Source organism: Microchirus variegatus, assembly GCF_963457635.1.
Source record: "Microchirus variegatus genome assembly, chromosome: 8".
Lineage (NCBI taxonomy): Eukaryota > Metazoa > Chordata > Actinopteri > Pleuronectiformes > Soleidae > Microchirus > Microchirus variegatus.
In genome coordinates, this window is record NC_139809.1 from 17,703,324 (window position 1) to 17,723,256 (window position 19,933).

Here is a 19,933-nt window from a genome sequence, read left to right on the forward strand (position 1 = left end):
GAAGACTATGGATATATTCTAAAATACTGGGCTATGCCTTTGTTCGTGCCTATTTGCCAAATATTACATTTGATATATGGTTTATTGCTTAAACAGAAAAACAGAGAAGAATATTTAAACAAGGTCAAAATAAGATGTATTTTACAGGTATTATACAGGTACAATAATGGGAGAGGGGTAACATGTGTGGGGCCTGTACTGAACTGCTGAACATAAACACATACACCGTCACTGATGATGGTCTTGGGTGCTGATCATGTGTGTTGATTCATCAAAGGTCAGAGATTAAAACAAAAAACAAAAAAAACCAATACAAATAAACTACTGAATAATGGTCTCAATATTTTCTAATTTTCAATCAAATTTGGGTGTTAGAATTACTTATTGACAAATTGAATTTTCTTATCTGATTTTGGAGAAGACAGTTGAGGTTTTTCTGAAGTAAATACTTGACATAGTGTGCCGGACGTGTGCCAAAAATGACGTCATATCCTGTGTCACGGGCGCATGAGTGTTGTGGTTTCACTGGGAGTTCACCTCAGTATCTCAGGCTGATACAAACCGCTATGAGATAAATGTCTCACTCCAATCGTTCAACCGCACTTGAAAAAACTTGAATCATCAGTTTTAATGTTAAACTGTCTTTTTAACTGTTTGATAGCACAGACTGTTGTTCTTGTCTCCTCACAGTCTGTACACATCCTCAAGATGTGACGGTTCCAGAAAATAACCCAGTGGGTCAGTTTATAGCAGACATTACTACCCTGCCTGGAGTGACCCTGAAGCTCAGTCCCGCCTTTGACAACACATTTAGACTCCAAGGAAACCAGCTGTTAGCTGCTATATCGTTTGACTTTGAGAATGTAAGTACCATTTAATCCATCTTTTTGCATTTAGAATTTTTACATTTAAAAACCTGTGTTGAAAATAGTTTGCTTTGTTTTCAGCTCGGAAAGAAATATGACGTTGTCATTACTTGTTATGACAACGCTCCAATTTCTCCAAGTGAGGTAATGTGTTTGTGTGAAGGTGCAACTCAAACCATTGTGTGTGTGTGGTGTGTGTGTGTGTGTGTGTGTGTGTGTGTGTGTGTGTGTGTGTGTGTGTGTGTGTGTGTGTGTGTGTGTGTGTGTGTGTGTGTGTGTGTGTGTGTTCTCCTTGACAGTTAACTGACAAGGTTTAGAACCGGCAATGTATAAATATATATATCATTTGTTTATTTTACAACAAACAAATATTAATGTTGAACTAATATTAATCATTTATTTAATATGCCTGTCTTTGGTCACAGAACACATTATGTGTATGATAATATTTTTGTAATTATTTACCCAGAGGGCTGGATCACTTCCCTCCAGTTCCCTGTTGTTGCCCTTTACATTTTACAGAAACTACATGAGTTTAGTTTTTGTTTGTTTGTTTACAGATGCATTAGGACACGGGGGTTACAGTTTATTAAGAAGGCCGGATCACACATATTTTTTTTTTTACATCATTTTCATTTCTTTCATACCATTTTCAGCTGACCATCACCATTATTGTAGTTGTGGGTAATGTGAATGATAACGCTCCACGCTTTGACCAGAGCACCTACCATGTCAATGTCAGTGAGGTAAGAGTCAGATAAATACCTTTGGAGTGTATTTGTTTGTGTTGCTTTGTTCCCAATAACAGAGATTAGTGTCGAGTTATGTATTAAAACTCTCTTTTGTCTGTGTTTAACTATAAAGAAGCGACATATTGTATTTTGTGTATCTTTGTGTTTAAGTCGTCTCCTGTGGGAACAAGTGTGGGCCACTTTGCTGCCACAGACCTGGACATAAACACTCAGCTTTTCTACACACTGACCTCTGACCCTGTAAGAGCTAATGTTTTGTTTAACTTAGCACAAAAAGCAGATGAGAAACTGCATCATAGTGAGACATGCATACAGTTTTTATTGTCATGTTGGTTTTCTACAGGCGCTCTTTAAATTGAGGTCACCTACAATTCCCGATGTCCTTACTAATGCAACACTCAACTACGAAAGAGTCAAAAATGTCAGTTTGGTATTGTATGCTCAGGTGAGTACATTCAACTGTAATTTATACTAACTAACTTTTCACTTAAAGGTGCATCATGAATAATGTTGATATAACAAACTGAACTCACCAACAACAACAGTACAGACAAAATATTTGCATTAAAAAAAATATTTTGCAGACTGCAAATCATGTTTATGTTTTGAAATCATGTTTTGGCATGTGGCGCCACCTACCGCCGTCTACCAATCATTGCAGTCAGTAGAGTCTCAGCTGCCGAGCAACCACGGGTTGACAGTTACGTCAGAAAATGAAACCTAAAAGACCTTGGTATTTAGACTTTGAATGTAGTAACTGTTTTTGGCCACATTCTTACATATGGCACCTTTAATGAAACTAAGCCACCAACTGCTGTGAGCAATGCTCAGGCCAGGGGGTGGCTTTTTATTTTATTTTTATTTTATTTTATATTTTGAAGTACATCATGACATTATCAAAGGCAAACCCAAAGTAACACATGACAGCCGCAGCCTGTGTGAACAAGACAGGAGAGTGTAATAGTGTGTGTGAGAGAGTCTCAATTCATGGTACAATTAGACCTGAAGTAGAAACAGAGCTCTTCAAAAGTAAGAAAAAATGTAAAATACAAGCAATTTTGTTACAAAGTAAGGTTAAGGTCAGGTTAAAAGTATTTGGTAAATTCTAAAGCTATGAAAGAAGCATTTTTTTTCCCAGATCTCTTAATTGTACTTGTATTACTGGAATAATGATGTCTTTCTTATTGTTTCTTGGTTTTCAGGACACACCATTGGAAACATCCGAAACAAAACCCTCATTCACTGCCTCCACCACCATCATGGTCACCATCACAGATCAGGACAACAGGCCCCCCTGGTTCCAGCCTTGTACCAAACATATTAATGGGGAGGCTGTGATCTGCTACATGCCAGGATACAATGGCAGTGTCGTCTTAAACGAACTACAGGTGTTAATCTAAAAAGTACTGTGCAAATACAGAATCATTGTTTGATGATTGAAATAGTGATTAATCACAAGGAGGGTGGTAGTCTTTAGCTCTATTGCCTTTGCAGCAAGAACACCCAGGTTCATGACCCTGGGCCTTTCTGCATGGAGTTTGCATGTTCTCCCGGTGTGTGCATGGGTTTTCTTCGGGTTCTCTGGTTTCCTCCGATAATCTGAAGACACGCAGATTTGGGGATTAGGCAAATTGGACAATCTAATTATTTGTAATTTTTTTATATCTGATTTTCTGTGATTTGTTTCCTGCATTTCAGGAAAGACAAAGAGAGCACAGATTTAGCTTTGACAGAAAACACAGCTGCCTGTTCATATTTGCTTCTTTCAGCATAGCTCTGAACCAAATCTGTTTGAGGGCCTGTCCATTACGTGTGGACACTCCCTTTTCAGAGGATGCAGATCACATACAGTGTCAGCGCTGTCATCCCTTTACGCATGAAGTGGATACTCGGGATTCCTCTTGACACTATTGGTATTAGTCATCCAGTACTTAAAGCATTTTATCTGGCAGTCAGGATGGAGGAGGAAGGGATTAGTAGTACAAAGGTTATGCATGGAACTATGGTTCTATTAATCCTGGATTACTGCCAGAGCATCTGGTTACTTCATCAAAGGCAAGAAGATTCTGTAGGAACTGATCTTGATCCTGAGTTCTGAACCAGTTGAAGTTTATGGAGGGATTTGTGAGGTCAACCATTTAGGAGTGCACTGCAGAAGTCATTGCTTTGAATACTGATCGACCACATGATGGTATCGTAATAAAGAGTGTTTTCTTCTCTGCAGACTGGGTTTTTACCACTGCAACCAGGACCCCTTTATGCCATTGATGGAGACTCTGGAATTAATGAGGAGATAACGTACCAGTTTCTGAGTGGTGAGCAGTTTGGATTATCACAAACCCTGAAGTCTAGATCAGCAGCTGTTGATTATCGGCATGTATAGTAGCGTGAGCTCAGTGTGTCTGTGTTTTAGGAAATGATCATTTTGAGATCAATGCAAACACGGGGAACATCAGCATGCTGAAGCCAGTGAGCAGACCTGAAAGTATCCATCTTACAGTGCTGGTAAACTTCACATTTTCAAATGCTTTTATCCAGTTTCTGTGTCTATATGGTCTTCACTTCACTTCACTATTGTTGGCTTGTGCTGCAAAAAAAATGTCCACTAAATTAATTTAGATACATGTCACTTACCTTAACCTCTGGAACAGCAGAAATAATGAAATAATGAAATACATAAACAACATTTCTGCATGCACTTGCATACAAACTCTTTGTATGCATGCACGACATACCATACTGTGCAGTATGTTTTACTGCATTCAGCTCTACACGCTCTGGAATATGTTTGTTTTCTGAGCACTGTCATGAAGGAATACAGAGGCTGCTGCTGCTGCTATAACTGTAATCATTTCTGACTGAGAGTGACAGGTGTGATTTGGGGTGAAACCATTTTCTGGGGGGCCCTCAAGCGGCAGGAAGAAGAGCCATTGACGGTAGCTCAGGTAGCGCAGTGGTAGAGCGAATCGTTTTTCAACTCGAAGGTTGTGGGTTCAATTACAAGACACTTCAGCAGCGTGTGAACGGGTATGAAAATGTGCTGCACATAGATGCTGTTTGATAGTGTGAGTGAATGGCAAAAGCTGTAGTATAAAGCAACTTTGAGTGGTCATCAAGACTATAAATGCAATTGCAAACCATTTGCCATCTCCTCCCTGAGCAAGGACCCAATCATCACCAACCTGCCAGCAGACAAGGGAAGATGCACCATCATCCTCAACACAGACCCACTACCACTCCACAAGCCGATAACTTTTCTAGAAGAACTGGAAAAGGAGAAAATCATGCAAGACATACTACTGCCTCTAGCCCGGGGGCAGACACTATGCATATATGGACGACATACAAATTAAACATTGTGAGCAACAATCCCAGACTTCACCTCCAAGGAAGGAAGCAGTACCGATGCTTAGGAAATGGTTTAAACAAGACAGCTTTGACACCAGGACCACTTTCACACCTGACCAGATTTGCACCCTGGACGACCTCTGCCTGACCACCACCTATTTGAAGTACCAGGACATTTTCTACAGACAGAAACATGGATGTGCAATGGGTTCCCCTGTGTCACCTATCTTGGCCGATCTCTTACATGGAGGAAAACAGGACCTCGAGCTCGAGGAACTACAACTTGCCACTGGTTTAGTTACATACATGACACGGGTTAAAATTAAACCTTTCCTGGACTCTCAACATCGAAGTCTACTGGAAACCTACACACACAGGCCAATAACTCCTTTTTGACTCTCACCACTCATTAGAACACTCATCAGAACATTACAACACCGGAGTGTAGAGTATATTCCCTCCAAGGCTGAGGTTAAACACATCAGGGAAGTTCTCAAGACCTGCACTTATCGAAAATGGGCACAACAAAAACCATAGACAGATACCATTAATGAAGAAAACAACAGATGGAGCATCATCATCACACCCCACGTGTCTGGCTTATCAGAGAATTCCAGGAGGATTTTCCCAGAAGCACAAGATCTGTGTAAACCTTAAACCCAGCCACACCCTGAGGCAAGGAATGGTTCACCCCAAGGACAAAAACACCAAATCACAAACTGAGCAATGTTGTGCAATGAGGAGTGATCAGACCAAACTACCACTCCACGACACATGGCACAACACAGAAGAGTCAGCTCCATGGGACAAGACTCAGCTGTAAACCTGCATCTAAAGAAAATGGGACGCTCCTTTGATGCCAACGTTCATATTTTGGACAGAGAAGACAGACGGTGTGAGAGAGAGGGGTAAAGGAAGCCGTCTATAGCCAATCAAAGTAAAAAGAGTAACTGGAATGCTGACTTGAGGCCAAATGGTTTCACCCCAATTCACATCATGGCCCATGTGACATTCATTATTATTATTATTATTTATTATAAGACGGCAAAACATTAAAATCACTCTGTGATGAAACCAATAATATCTAATGTGGTCACAAGCCAAACTATCTTTTTCATATGATTGTAGGCCAAAATGTCATTTCTATTCTTAAAGTACAATAAAATGAAACTTTGAAGTCTTCCCTCACATCTATGTCTCTCAGGCTGCTCAAAAGAAAAACAGTGATCAGTTTGCTACCACCAAGGTCACAATCAGTGTTCGGCTGAAGAGTGACCACCCTCCAGAGTTTCAGAAGTCGCGTTACACAGGTCTCATCACTAAAGTAGGCTCGATGGCCATGGACAATGATAAGCCACTGTACATCCATGCAACAGACAAAGACTACCATGAGGTAAAGTGCCACAACTTTAATGTTCTCTTGTCAAACTTATGCTTTCCTGAACCAGAGACAGTGTCGACAATGAAAATCTCATCAGCTACTGTTTCACTACATCGTTATGTTTTTGATGATGTGCATCACTAATCTTCCTTGTTCCAACAGGCTCAAAATCCCTTCATTGTGTACAATGTTGCTGGGAGCAGTGACTTTTACATCTCTGGAGGCTTCTTATTCATGACCAGCGATCTTCCCGACAGCACATTATCTCTGAATGTGAGTTGAAACAATCAAATGAAGTTAAACATGACTGTTTTCTCATTACAACACTTTTCATCATCTTACTCCCAGGTGGTGGCAACAGACGAGTCTAATGGTGAGTCAGCCACAGCTGAGCTCATAGTGGAGGTGAAAACAGGTAGGAACCAGATCTTTAAATAGGCCTCTTTTTTAAAAATGACTGTAGCCAGGGGACTATTTCCCTCACACACTTCATAATGTGATTTATATTTTTTGCTTATTATTATTATTTTTATCTGTGTCCAGTGAATGTAAGCAACAGTTCAATTGAAGGATAATGCACTCAGCTGAAGTTACATTAATGTCAAATAATGTAACTAACCCTAACCCACATTAGAATGGGAAATATATATAAGTGTATATACTGTATGTGTGCATGATTATTAAAAATGCGATTATCATACACGATTTGGTAGGAGTGGAACGGTTCATAAAAAAAAGATGCTTGTCATGGTTCGGAGGGGACCGTATCTATGTTCCCCGGGTCCTATGTTCCCCGCTTTGTATGTGACCGGGGAACATAGGACCCTTTCTCTAAAAAAAGGTTCTATGTTCCCCGCTGTTCACCCAAAAGGACCCGGGCAACATAGGACCCTAACCCTAACCCTAACCCTTTACCCTGGAGCTCCACACCCAGGCTTCCACAAAGTGGGGAACATAGGACCCTTTTTTTTAAAAAAAGGTCAGATGCTCCCCAATCGGGGAACATACTGGCCTTTCGCCAGTAAACTAGTGAAGTTTTTTTTTTATTTCCATTTGGTACGAGGAGGCATGTACTGTTGAGTGCTGCAAGTCCTTTGACATCTCACCTGTGGGATCATTTTTCCCGGTGAGACGTTTCAAAACACCACTTTTTTTTTCTCCGCAGTTTTGCACAAGCACCTTACTACAGTCACTTTGTTTCTCTGGCCGCTCTGTGTCTGCGCCATGGATGTATTCTAAGATCTGGATAGAGCAGCACCCCTTTGGCACCGTTCATTCCTATGGAGCTGCTCACCTAGCGCATATGCCAAAAATATATCTGAATTCCGCGTTAATTTCCAGGTTATGGGGCCCATAGAGCATGAGCAGTAGTGTTACTCCCATAATGCCTCTTGGCTATAAAAATCTGTGTCAATGTCTCGAGGTGTCCTGTGGACACTTTTACAGGCGTCTCTTTTACTATTGTGCTCAATGGGAAAATTGCTTTTTGGGCCCCATGGGATTTTTTTTGCAGTACCCAGAGTGGCCACCATGACAACTGTCTTCAAGGCAGAGGGGGCGGAGCTCTATCCAGATTTTAGAATACATCCATGGTCTGCTCTCACTGGTTGTTTTTTATTGTTTGGTCAAAAAAGCATATGTGAAGCCAACATTATTGGGGTGGCAAAGTTGATGAGTTTGGATTCAAATACAAACATGTAATAAGAGGACACGATTCTCATTTTGTAGGTGATAGAAAATAACAAAAAATCAACCGAACCAAAAACCGTGATATGAACCGAACCGTGGATTTTGTAAACCGTTCCACCCTATTATTTGGGGACCTACAGGCTACAAGTTTGCTGATAACATGTAGAAATCAATTAGTTATTGTCCAATGGTTCAGTACTTCCTGCATGACCGGAGCACAGACTCCGTCTGACACAGTCGCTGAACTGAAATAATGCTGAAAGGGTTGTGATTCGGGCTCACGGTCGCCAGCTTTCATCAGTGCTGTGGCTTAATGCACCAAACTCCTCTGTTAAATATTGACTTTTATTTATTTTTTGAGTATTTTTGACTGATCTACAGCTCAGGATTGTTCTTGGACTTTCCGTGGCTGATTAGTTTAAGCTGCTGATTATCACTCCCTGATTCATTCACAGTACATTCAGTGAACAAAATCACTTAAGGTACCAGCACACGTAGCGTTACGTCACAGCTGAGCTGCATCATTGCTGAGACTGTACGCTGTCCTGTCTTTATGGACTACACTCTACATAATAGGTTCTTCAGCTTGTACCTGGAAAACCTTTTGGAGGGTTCCACCATAAACCCCTTTCAAACCCTTTATTCAGGAAAGGGGCTTTAAAGGGTTCTCTGGATCAAAATGGTTTACTGGAACCATTAGTGTTACCAAGAACCCTTTTCAAACCCTGTCAAGACCGTGAAGTTGTTTCGATCGATATTTGATTTACAATCGAGATTGTGAAACCCCTATGCAGTATAGTATCATTGGTTAGGGCTTCGAGCATGAAACCGTAGGGTAGCCGGTTCGATCCCCGACCAGTCTGCGGCCGAAGTGCCCCTGAGCAAGGCACCTAACTCCCTCACTGCTCCCCGAGCGCCGCTGAATGCAGGCAGCTCACTGCTCCGGGTTAGCTTGTTCTTCACCTCACTGTGTGCTGTGTGTGTTCACTAATTCACGGTTGTAGTAATTGGAATTTCCCCACTGTGTGACGAATAAGGGACTCTTAATCTTAATAAGGTTTTAGTACCCTAGTACCTATCAAGTACTGGTATACCGTACATCCCTACATCAGAATGTTGTTTGTTGATTTAAGCAGTGCTTTTAATACAATTGTCCTGCAGTTTAATGTGCAATTTGCTGCTGTTTTAACACACGTTTTGACACAACACAACATGGACAACATTAGAAAACTACAGAAAAATTAAAAAAAAATACAGATATTTTTGCGATAGGGTTATTTCTGGGTGTCCTCTCTGTTCAGCCCATACTCTTTCACTCTCTCTGATGAAGTTCCTCGTCTGTGAATATGGTTCACAAAGCTATCACATTGGATCTTCCTTAAAGGCTCTTCATCGGTTGTTTGTTAAATTGATTAAATGATACAGGTCTCAAAATGCTGCCAAATCATGTTCTGACAAACTGATGGATGGTGGTTTTATTGTTCAAATGAGTTAACATAATATATGCATGTGGTGCATAGCATGTTAGTTTTGTTTTTTGCTAACATAGGACCACTCTATGTGAGCTTTAATATATACATATATATATATATATACATATATTTATATATGTATATATATATATAATTTTTGTCATTCAGAGGAGGGCGTCATTTCCATCACACCACAAAAAAAGGTGTTTTTTAACCTTTGTTTTTAACATAACATTTAACATAACATAAGTCTTTCCATCTATTTCTATCATCAATTTTCCAGTTCCAGAAATGACTTTTAACCAAACACAACTTTCACAACTTTCAAAAATCAAAAAAATATTATGGGTGTCACTGTGTACTTTTTTATGAATTGTATACAAAAATATGTGTTGTGATGGAGATGACATTGTGTGGTGGAATGACATGTGACAAACAGCATTGCTGAACACTGTTAACATCACAAATTAACATCAGTTTTGAAACAACCTCTGTTGTTTAAACTTAAACCATTAATTAATGATTAATATTAACCATTAATACACATTGACTCAGATGGCAGAACATTGCTTCTTCTCTGCTCTGTGTGTGCTGAAAACTACAAGACTTGACTTGCTGTTGGAAACAGGAGTACTTTGAACTTGTAAATAAAATTTCATTGAAACTTCATTTTAAGTTTAAAATGTTTTAATTCAAAAGGAAATAAACAAAAACAAAGTTTTAAATGTTTGTTAAAATGAATGTTGAAAATATTTAAAATACTGAATATTTAACTAAGCTAACTCTAACCCTAGCTAAACCAAACTGTTCAATCCAAAAATCCTGTTTTACAGTTTAACAAATAATGTTTTGCATTCAGAATAGACATTTACTTGGTCGTGGTGCTTACTCTGCATTTTAATATTATTACATTTATATTTATAATCAATTAACTCACACTGTCAAACTTCATGTCTTTATCCTTCATGATCAACAGCACAGCATTTCTACCATGTGCTATCTAGTGACTTTCACTAGTCTTCTCTTTTGTAATCAACACATTTTGAGGCTCTTTCATTATACAAAGTCAAGTCTATAACTTCTGTGTTTTTGACCTACCTAAAAAGTCTGCAGCTATTGCTTTCCTCAGGCCACATCTTTGCTCATTTCTGATCAAATTTGAGTCACATAATTAAATCATGGATCAAACACAACAACATTAACTGAAAACACAACAGTAAGTAAAATTAGGACCAGAAATACCAAAGCAAGTACAAAGAATCCCCTGCCAGGGACTTTAAAAAGCCCAAACAATTCTGTTTTGTTGTGTTGCAATTATTGGTCTCAAAGCAAGTCATGGTCCTGGGCTGGAGGGCATTGAAACCACATTTCTTAAATTGTCATTTCCCATCTTAAGGTATCCTCTTAGTTATATATTTAACTTTATCTCTTTATCAACATTTCAAATACTGTACCTGAGACATGATAATGCTCAGGTGTCATTCCTCTACACCCTGGCTGCCCAACCAGTCCATGGTGAGATGAAGCCTTGACAACGAATCAACTCTTTGCTCATATTTTTCTCATGGCTGTGCTGCTCCACCTCTCAGGCCCTTTCACTGCAAGGGAATGGTATGTGTACTGGTACATTTAGTGATTTGTTCACTGAACATGCTGTGAATTCATTCAATTCAATTATATATTTGCATACATCAACTCAAGGCTCTGTGCATCGACAACATCATGCAGAACAGAGAAACCCAACAATTCACACAATGAGCAAACACTGGGCATCAGTGGAGAGAAAAAAAACTCTCTTAAAACAGACGAAAAAAAAAATCTCTGACAGAGCCAGACTCAAAGATGTGTAGATATCTGCCTCGGGAGGTTGGGGTGAAAGAAAAAATGGGGGACAGAGGAGAGGTGGAGGACAGAAAGAGGGAGAGAAAGGACAAAGGGGAGATGAGGTAGAGAGAGAAGAAGGAGACCAGGAGCAGATATATAACAACTGTGTCAAATTATACTATTTATACAGGACTTATCCTACATCCAACTAGAAAAAATGTGGGATCTCCTACTCGCGAAGTCGGGGCTGATCGACCTACCCCGACTTTACCAAAATGACGTCGGAGAATAATGGCGGCACCCATGGAGTCACATGAATAGGTTATAAACTTGCCTTTTTGCCTGTAGACTTGTTTTTCATGTTATGGCGTGAAATGATGTCGTCGTCGTTATCTGTTAGCATAACGACGACGACAGGGCTACGGTAAAAGTATACTCATGACGTTTTATGTAAGGCTACGGTAAAAGTATACTCATGACGTTATATGTAAGGCTATGGTAAAAGTATACTCATGACATTATATGTAAGGCTATGGTAAAAGTATACTCATGACATTATATGTAAGGCTACGGTAAAAGTATACTCATGACGTTATATGTAAGGCTACGGTAAAAGTATACTCATGACGTTATATGTAAGGCTACGGTAAAAGTATACTCATGACATTATATGTAAGGCTACGGTAAAAGTATACTCATGACGTTATTTGTAAGGCTACGGTAAAAGTATACTCATGACGTTACAAATTGGCATGCATCGCTTTTATATTTACGGCTCGCTTGTGTATGTAAGTAGATTGAATTGCTAACAGTCAAAATGCCTCTTCAAACATAAATCTAAAACGCCACGATCGTCCATGTTTTCTAACATTCAACTTCAATTGCCTGGAACGCTTTGAAGTAGGAGCTAGTACAATTAAGGTAGGATAAGTCCCACATCCCATTTGTTTGGATGGGCTCTGGAACGCAGCATTAGAGTCAGTGATGACATGGTTATAGAACTATGATGTCATTTATATAAGCAGCAGCAGAAATTGTTGATTTTTTTTATTTATTAATTTTATTTTTAATGATATCGACTTTTAATTATAGCATAATAATAATCGTTATGACATCCATCCAGCCATTATCTACCACTTTATCCTCCACCAGAGGGGTGGGGGTGGGGGGGGGACACAAACTTGGGAGAGAAAGAACAAGGTTAATGACAATGACATCATATTCATACCCATTCCTGTCAGAAGTCGTGCTGCAGCGTTTTGAGTTAACTGAAGTGACTTCATCAGTGAACATAGCCCTGAGTGATATCCAGTGGCTCAAACTGTCACAATCAACCTCCGCAAATCAAAGAACAAGAACAGTGCCAAAATAATGTTCCTGAAAACATGCGTGAATTTCCAACATTTGGCAAAGAGATGTCTAACATCTTCATATTTAACAGAGGAGTCTGGTGTATTTAATGACAGCGTTGCCCAAAGCCGGCGGTCGTGAATCACAACCCATTCAGCCATATTTCAGTTCAGCGACGGACTCTGGTCATGCAGGATGTACTAAACGATTCAGTGAACAAATCTTTTCAATCAAATCATTTTAATTCATGGTTACTTATGATTCAGTACACTGAAAAGAGCTGCTTTTTTCCATCGCTTCTCAGCATCTAATGACAGTCAATTGACTGGCTTTTTATTGGTTGATCACTACTTGCTTTTACACAAATTTTATTCCATTGGTCTAATGCTGTACTTTGGTTCAATGCATATCTGAACAACATCTAAGCCTGATGAACCTACAGTTCACCTCTTGGTCCACTTCTCTTTTCCAAATCAAGTTCAGAGTCAGATCAGTCTGATTTTAACAATCGACATTACGATATTACTCAATAGTCCTAAATCAAATATGACATGTGGAACTAGACAAAACAATACATCCAAATCAAACCATCACACATTCATAACAGGGACATAATGATAAATCCACATAAGCGTCAACTGTGCTTTTCTGCCAGGTCTCACCACCACCAGTGTGCCAATGAGCACATCGACCATTATGACCACAACTCCCACAGGTGAATCCACCAGGAGCAGCACGATCACTGAAGATATCCAGACATCCACCACCGACCATCAAACATCAACCACTGAAGATATTCAGATATCCACCACCCACCATCAAACATCAACCACCACCAGTGCAGGTGTCATCTCCACCTCAGATTCCAGTATGGCTACAAGCAGAGCCACAGCAGGCAGCGTTTCAACTAATCCCAGTTCGACCAGTGAAGCGAGCGTCTCCTCTGCCAGCACCGATCGTCCTCCTTCAGGTGGTCTCATGTTTCTTAGAGAAGCTTCTCTGTATTGTCCCTTTGTGGAAAAGTATTGCTATAGCAACAAAGGTGAGAATAATTATATCCAGGTTACCAAAACCTTAAATATTTAACACGGGTCACCAGAAGCAAATTTACTGGCAACTATGGCAAGAGATAGAAAATATCCTTCTAAGTCATTTAAAGTAATACAGGGCAACATTTGAGATTTTCGACTCGCCAGCGCCTCTACAGGTGTAGTCCTGTAAATATGTCGTACTGACGCTGTGACGCGCCTCCTCCTCCACTGCTCCTCGGATCGGCACAAGGTGGCAGAAAACAACAATGTGATCCTACAGAGGTACAGTCATTTTTCTTCTTTTCAGCAATAACAGTTGTAGTAATTGTATTTTTTTATATTATAATAATAATATAATATTTATTGTACATAAAATAAAGTTAGAACAAGTCAGGTTTGTACGTCTTCCTCGCCTCCACGCTCACATGATAATGTACATGATGCTTGAATTATTGTGGTTTTATGGAGTCACAGATGATGTCAGTTGAGTGTAGAGTTTGCAAATTAGCTTGTGTTCAATTATAACGTGCAGTTTATTCAAAGTAAATCACTTACAGTGTAACAGTGGTTAGAATCTTTCACAACATGTTTTTTCTCTGTCATGGTTTTATCACAGGATATGCTGACAGCATGGTCACCTGTTTGGAGAATAAGGCATAAATATCCTGACCCATGGAACATGTACACTGGCTTCAGGCTGCACCGACTAATGTAGAAAAAAATACAACTTTTATAGCCAGTAAATGTATATAATCAATTATATGTTATATTGTTGTGTACTTTTGTTTGATTTATTTATTTATTTGTGTATTTGTACTTAACAAGCAAACACAGTTAAGCTAATACAGTGAATACAGTTTTATTTGTACATGTTCTTACTTTGTAAGATTAACCACAATTGTTCTACCAGTATTTATTTGAAAAGTCATTGATAAATAAAGCTTTCCATTGTTATGGATATTAACTTCACTTTTTACCTTTATTACTTTGACTACAGTCTAGCATTGAACGGTAAGTGGCAAAGAAAAATAAAAGTATGTCAAATAAATGTAATATAAATGATCCCTGTTTTGCTGGGGACACACTGTAGCCCTAAGCCCTGACCACACCTGAGGGTCCACAGATGTGTTGTTACTACAGGTTATATGATCATTTGTTACCAACAGTAGTAACAGTATGACATTCAAGGAACAGAACATCCCACCAGGAGGATTTTATCTTAGGATAGGATCTTGGAGTACTCACAAGATGAAAAATACACTTGGAGTCGTGAATAGAACTGAAAGCAGCCGCACCAACAGCTGCTGGCACCACTGTTTACAAAAACTCAAGTTTTCCTGAGGAGGGCATATGGGGGGGGGGGGGGGGGGGGGGGCGATTAAAAGCAAGGACAAGTGGTTGGATTGGCCCAGGTGTGGGAGTGGTCTTGCCCCATAGCCCTGTTTGATGTTCAAGTATGCCTTGTCCAAGATGTTATCTCCCCTCATAGCACACGAACATGCTGGTGTCTACAGTCACTGTGTTGGTACACCAGCTGTTGTTCATGTACACACACACACACACACACACACACACACACACACACACACACACACACACACACACACACACACACAGAGCCCCCCACCTCTACAGAGTCCACTGTTCTGACATGGCACTGTGTGATGTAGCCTGTTAGCTCGAGAGCAGAATCCGGGATGGATTAGTGAAGCCAGAATGCACACGTTCTTCATGGTATTGTTCGCTTCAGTCGGGGCTCCTCGCTAACTCCACCGGAAACTGATGCTGTGTTTACAGAAAATAAAAGTCCGGTTTCTATGTGGATATGGATGTATTTTCAGCTTTTAGAGAAAGGTGACAGCTCCGGGGATTTATACCAGCAACGGTAGCTCAGTAGTAGAGCCGTCTTTCAACTGGAAGGTTATGGGTTTTATTCCCAGCTCCACTAGTCCACATGCCAATGTATCCTTGGGCAAGAGATTTAACCCCATGTTGCTCCTGACAGATGTGCCGACAGCTTGTGAATGAGTATGAAAGATGTAAGAAAAAGCGCTGCACATAGATGCACTGTATGAAAGTGTGAGTGAATGGGTGAATGGCAAAAGTGTAGTGTAAAGCAGCAGAGTGGTCATCAAGACTAGAAAATTGTTCTATAAATACGGACTAAATACAAAAACTGTACCAGTGATCAGTGCATGGAAATGCCAACAGCAAAATGTGAATGCAGTAGTTGGTGTTTGACCGTAGAGGCAGTAGATATGCCGATCGTTATCACATGCTTTAGTGATATATTATTATATAGGGTTTAGTTTTATTTTAAGATGGAAGTTATGTGATGTTGCCGTGGATCCTGGGAAACAGTCCAATAACAAAGGTTATTTTCGAGAAATAAATGGAAAGCAGCAACATCACGTTCACTAGAAATGATCAAAGTGACACCTTTATTTGGTGCAATTTGTCCTTGCAGTAATAATACCATCAGGCGGCTATGGGTCAGGAGACATGGCAGCACTTGGTGTGACACTTGGCATCCTCCTGTTTGCCTGTCTGGTGGCCATTGGAGTGCTTGTCCATCACATGAGGAAAGAGAAAGCAGACTGGAGGAAGATCTATGAAGTCAACGTGTTTCGAAGCTCTGTGAGTTCAACATTTAAAATAATAAAAGTTTGCCTGGTTTCTATTTGATTTGGTCAAACTATTGTTGAGTGACTAAAAGTTATGTCGCTACTGGCAGCCATGTTTTCAGTGAGAGCCTCCCTTAAGCCGTTACTGGTGCAGGGGGTGCACTATGTAGGCGTCAGTGTATTATTCATACATACAACTGCAATTCACACGTTAATTATTACTTATTCTGTTTTTATTACTCTCTGTCTCTCTCTCAGCTTGGTCAAAGCCCAGGCGGCTTTAAGGAGGGCCTTCAGTTCACTAATGAAGCCTTCCAAAACAATGATGAAGGAGGCATGGGCTCCAGTCCCTTAGAAAAGGGAGGTGGTAGAAAAGCAGTGGACGACGTCCCTCTCAAACAGGCTATCAGTAAATCTTTGCTGCCACTGCACACGCTCCTGTCTGACGATACAAGCCAGGCGGGCTCAGATAAGGCAGACAATGAGAAGGAGGTAAAACCCATCCTGACCAAAGAGAGGCGCATGGAGGAGGGTTACAAGGCCGTGTGGTTTAAGGAGGACATTGACCCCAATGCTAAAGAAGAGGTGGTCATTATCCCAGACAGTAGAGTGGACGACAGTGAAGACGAGGAGGACGAGGAGGAGCGACACAAGTCCAGCAATAAAAACCTGAAGAAGGAAAGTGATGACACAGATCTGGATAGTGGACTCGGCGTGAAGATGGGGGATCGACCAGAGGACTCAGATGATGATGATGCACTGACATCTGATCTCTGAGAAGAGTCAACAATTAAGGACTTGGCAGGAAACATCTATAATAAAATGTAATGATGATTTGTCACCTGTTTTATGTAACACACATATATTAAGCTCATTATTAAAATGAAATGAAGCAAATATGTATTGAAATTCTTTATGTATACAGGTTTAAACTATATTGAACCTTTCACAGTTATTATTATTTCTGTAGAACGTCACGTGTCATAATTGACATAGTGTTAATGACTGATGATAATTAACTTAATGATCTTGCTGTTATGCTACGAACCCTCCTGTGGCACCGGCCTCCCACAGTGAGGCAGCCTTCCACCACTACGGCCCATGTTTATGGAACAGCCGGCAGGATAAGCTGAGGCCTGCAGAGAATGTTGACTTTTTTAAAAGCAGGCTCATGACCCACCTTTTTAACTAGATTTTCTAAAAAGAAAGTGGATTAGTTTAAAGCGGACCTAGACCGGAAGTTCCAATTAACGCTGTTTTTTAGTGTGTATCTGTGTCATTACCTTGTTTAAGAAGCCCTGAAGGTTCCAAACAAACAGTTCAGCCACTGCTGAGAACGCTGTGTTTTATTGTAATCTCGGGCTCAGCGAGATCTCTGAAAAAACCGGTCCGGTTACGTAAACATCGGTTCTCCTGAACAGCAGATCATCCTGCTCCGGGCACTAGTCCGGGTACATCCTGCTGCGTACATTGAACCGCAGAAGAAGAATAACATCCGTTGTGGAGGTGTTTCACGAGCGACAGTGTCTTCTGACTCTGGGTCTGACTCCGGGTCAAAGTCATAAAAGGGACTGCGGCGGGGAGTCGTGAAGAAGTTATTTTTAAACATTGTTAAAACAATGTTTTGATCACGAGGAGCAGTGCATCCACCGTTCCAGAGGGGGGAGCTGTGCTTCTGAGAGCTGGTGTGCTGATTATGTCACTTCCGGGTATTGGCCAATCACAAGACAGTTGGGAAGCCGGGGTGAGAGTTGAGTCTGAAATATCGCGGCTGGGAAACACCGTCAGAAAAGAGGATTTCTATTGGCTCGTTTACAGCAACTCTGAGGTTTTTGGACCATAAAAACAAGTTAATGTATGTAAGTAGACCTCCATAACTAACATATATGTGCAACAGGACCACTCTATGTGAGCTTTAAATACATGGAGTCAACGTCCAAAGCAGTGGACAATGGACAGAGAGGTGAAGAAGAGCATGCAGGCAGGGTGGAGTGGGGGGAAATGAGTGTCCTAGATTGCATTGGGGCAAGAGGAATGATGTCACGCCCTGGATGAGATGATGAAGTTGATAGTGATGAAGACAACTCTTATTAATGTTAATGATTTTAGAAATGCTCCTGGTCCCTATTCTTTATTTTAGCCTACTCTCCTTCACTAACCCACTTCACCTTCCCCCTCATTTCTCTCCTCTCTTTTACTCTCACACTCTCCACTGTTGCCAAGTTCATCCTCATTGTTCCTGTTGGCTTTCTCTTTAGCAATTGTAAGATCTTGATCTCATCATGTAAAGTGCCTTGAGATAAAATACGTTATGAGTCCGTGCTTATATGGATATATGAATTGATGTGTGTAGAACTTTCTAGCAGTTATTGAGCGTGTGCTGTGCGAAATCAAAGCGTAATTGTCATCAAAGCTTTGTTGACCAAAGCACTTTTTGTAAAGCTAATCTTTATTTTCCTGTTTTCATCTGTAACTGATCATCGGAACCCGTAGACTTTGTCAGTTTAAAACCTATTAAGTAGTGTACTAAGTTGTGTGTAGAATAAAACCTCTTAAGGAATAATTTTAATGAATATTAGCCCTGATGCACCTTGACAGTGAGCTGACTTTCGTCTCGAAATCAAAAAGTGTCCGTTGAAAATATTTGCAAACCTCTTAAGGAATAATTTTAATGAATTTTTGAAAATCAGGAAATGATCCATTTGTCCTGATGCATTTTGACAGTGAGCTGACTTTCTTCTCAAAAACAAAAAGTATCTCGGAATGAATTTACCATCAAAATTGTCGGCATCGCCCTGAACAAGGCTCCGTTGAAAATATTCGCAAACCTCTTAAAGACAATCAAGTTGTCGCCCTTCCCAGAGAGTAGTTTATTGAGCTGTAAGAAGCAGCTGGTAAACATCTGGACAATGTGTGACAGAAGGATAGCAGCAAAAGTGAAGGTCTAGTCAGTAGTGAGTAGTAATGAGACCTGCTGTGATGAAGTCAGTGTCACTTTATAAAAGACAGGAGGCGGAGCTGAATTTTGGTCAAGATCAAGGTCCAGGTACTTTATTTGTCCCCCAATGAGGCAATTTGTTGTGCAGCAATAGTACAGTACAGATCACACACAGTCACACACACACACAGTTAAAAGTTTGCCTACCTTGCAGGCATAGTTAAGAAAAACAATAAAGTAATAATAAAATAAAGTGATTGGGTGAGTGGTTGGGAGTGAAGCACGACATAAGATACTGCACACAATAAACTTTGTCTCATTCTCTCTAACTGTGTGTCTGTGTGTATTCTTGTCCTCTTTACAAAGATTAGACTTATCAAGGACTACTTGTTTCTCAGGTCTTTATTTCAAATCTCACCAAACAATATTCGGATAACATCTGACTGTCAGTACTTCATACAGTTACACACATGAACTACATTACAACATTAACTATCCCTTTCAATGATAAATAGGAAGGGTTTCATTTCATTGATACAAAATCAAAACTGATAGAAAAGATATGCAAAAACATAGCAGTGCTACGTTTATAATTCAGGTCATTTCACCACCACCCACCAAGTCCCTTACACAATTCAATACATCTAATATTTGAGTC

The 19,933-nt window shown here is 40.2% G+C and overlaps 1 protein-coding gene across 1 annotated transcript; it reads left to right on the forward strand.

Annotated features, from left to right (window-relative positions):
- Positions 1-507: 507 nt before the first annotated feature.
- LOC310931129 (cadherin-related family member 5-like) lies at positions 508-17,114 on the forward strand (the record flags this gene model as incomplete). Its single annotated transcript, XM_083894239.1, has 14 exons — positions 508-541; positions 691-863; positions 1,523-1,612; positions 1,769-1,858; positions 1,962-2,063; positions 2,821-3,006; positions 3,843-3,933; positions 4,032-4,087; positions 6,171-6,359; positions 6,510-6,620; positions 6,696-6,762; positions 13,338-13,724; positions 16,181-16,350; positions 16,596-17,114. 14 exons carry the CDS (start codon positions 508-510, stop codon positions 17,112-17,114), a joined length of 2,265 nt encoding a protein of 754 aa, XP_083750365.1.
- Between the last annotated feature and the right edge of the window lie 2,819 nt (positions 17,115-19,933).